The sequence below is a fragment of the Physeter macrocephalus genome, chromosome 18 (genome assembly GCF_002837175.3).
Source record: "Physeter macrocephalus isolate SW-GA chromosome 18, ASM283717v5, whole genome shotgun sequence".
NCBI lineage: Eukaryota > Metazoa > Chordata > Mammalia > Artiodactyla > Physeteridae > Physeter > Physeter macrocephalus.
In genome coordinates, this window is record NC_041231.1 from 4,051,479 (window position 1) to 4,052,099 (window position 621).

Consider the following 621-nt stretch of genomic DNA (forward strand, 5'->3'; position numbering starts at 1 on the left):
AGGGGAGGGGAGGGGAGGGGGAGGGGAGGGGACGGGGAGGGGGAGGGGGAGAATGAGCCCACCACAGCCCAGGAGGACAGTCCAGGGGCGGGCAGCTTACCTTCTTCTGGCTGGCAGACAACTTGCGAGGAATTGTTACACACACTGAAAAGCGGGGTCTCTGTAGTGGTTGGAACTGGAGTCTCTGTTGAGGTGGTGCTGGGGGTCAGAGTTGGAGTTCCCGTTGAGGTGGTGGTGGCTGTTGTGCCGGGGGTCAGAGTTGGAGTCCCAGTTGAAGTGGTGGTGGGTGTTATGGTGGGGGTTGGAGTTGGAGTCCCCGTTGAAGTGGTGGTGACAGTTGGGGTTGGGGTCTCTGTAGTGGTTGGAATTGGAGTCTCTGTTGAGGTGGTGCTGGGGGTCAAAGTTGGAGTCCCAATTGAAGTGGTGGTGGCTGTTGGGGTTGGGGTCTCTGTAGTGGTTGGAACTGGAGTCTCTGTTGAGGTGGTGCTGGGGGTCAGAGTTGGAGTTCCCGTTGAGGTGGTGGTGGCTGTTGTGCCGGGGGTCAGAGTTGGAGTCCCAGTTGAAGTGGTGGTGGGTGTTATGGTGGGGGTCGGAGTTGGAGTCCCCGTTGAAGTGGTGGTG

At 59.4% G+C, this 621-nt stretch overlaps 1 protein-coding gene across 1 annotated transcript in view; it reads right to left on the reverse strand.

Moving 5' to 3' along the window:
* Positions 1-621, reverse strand: part of MUC2 (mucin 2, oligomeric mucus/gel-forming) — a 43,962-nt gene that overhangs the window by 22,108 nt on the left and 21,233 nt on the right. Inside the window, 1 exon segment of the mRNA XM_024117671.1 lies at positions 101-578. Coding sequence (XP_023973439.1) covers positions 101-578 — 478 coding nt within the window.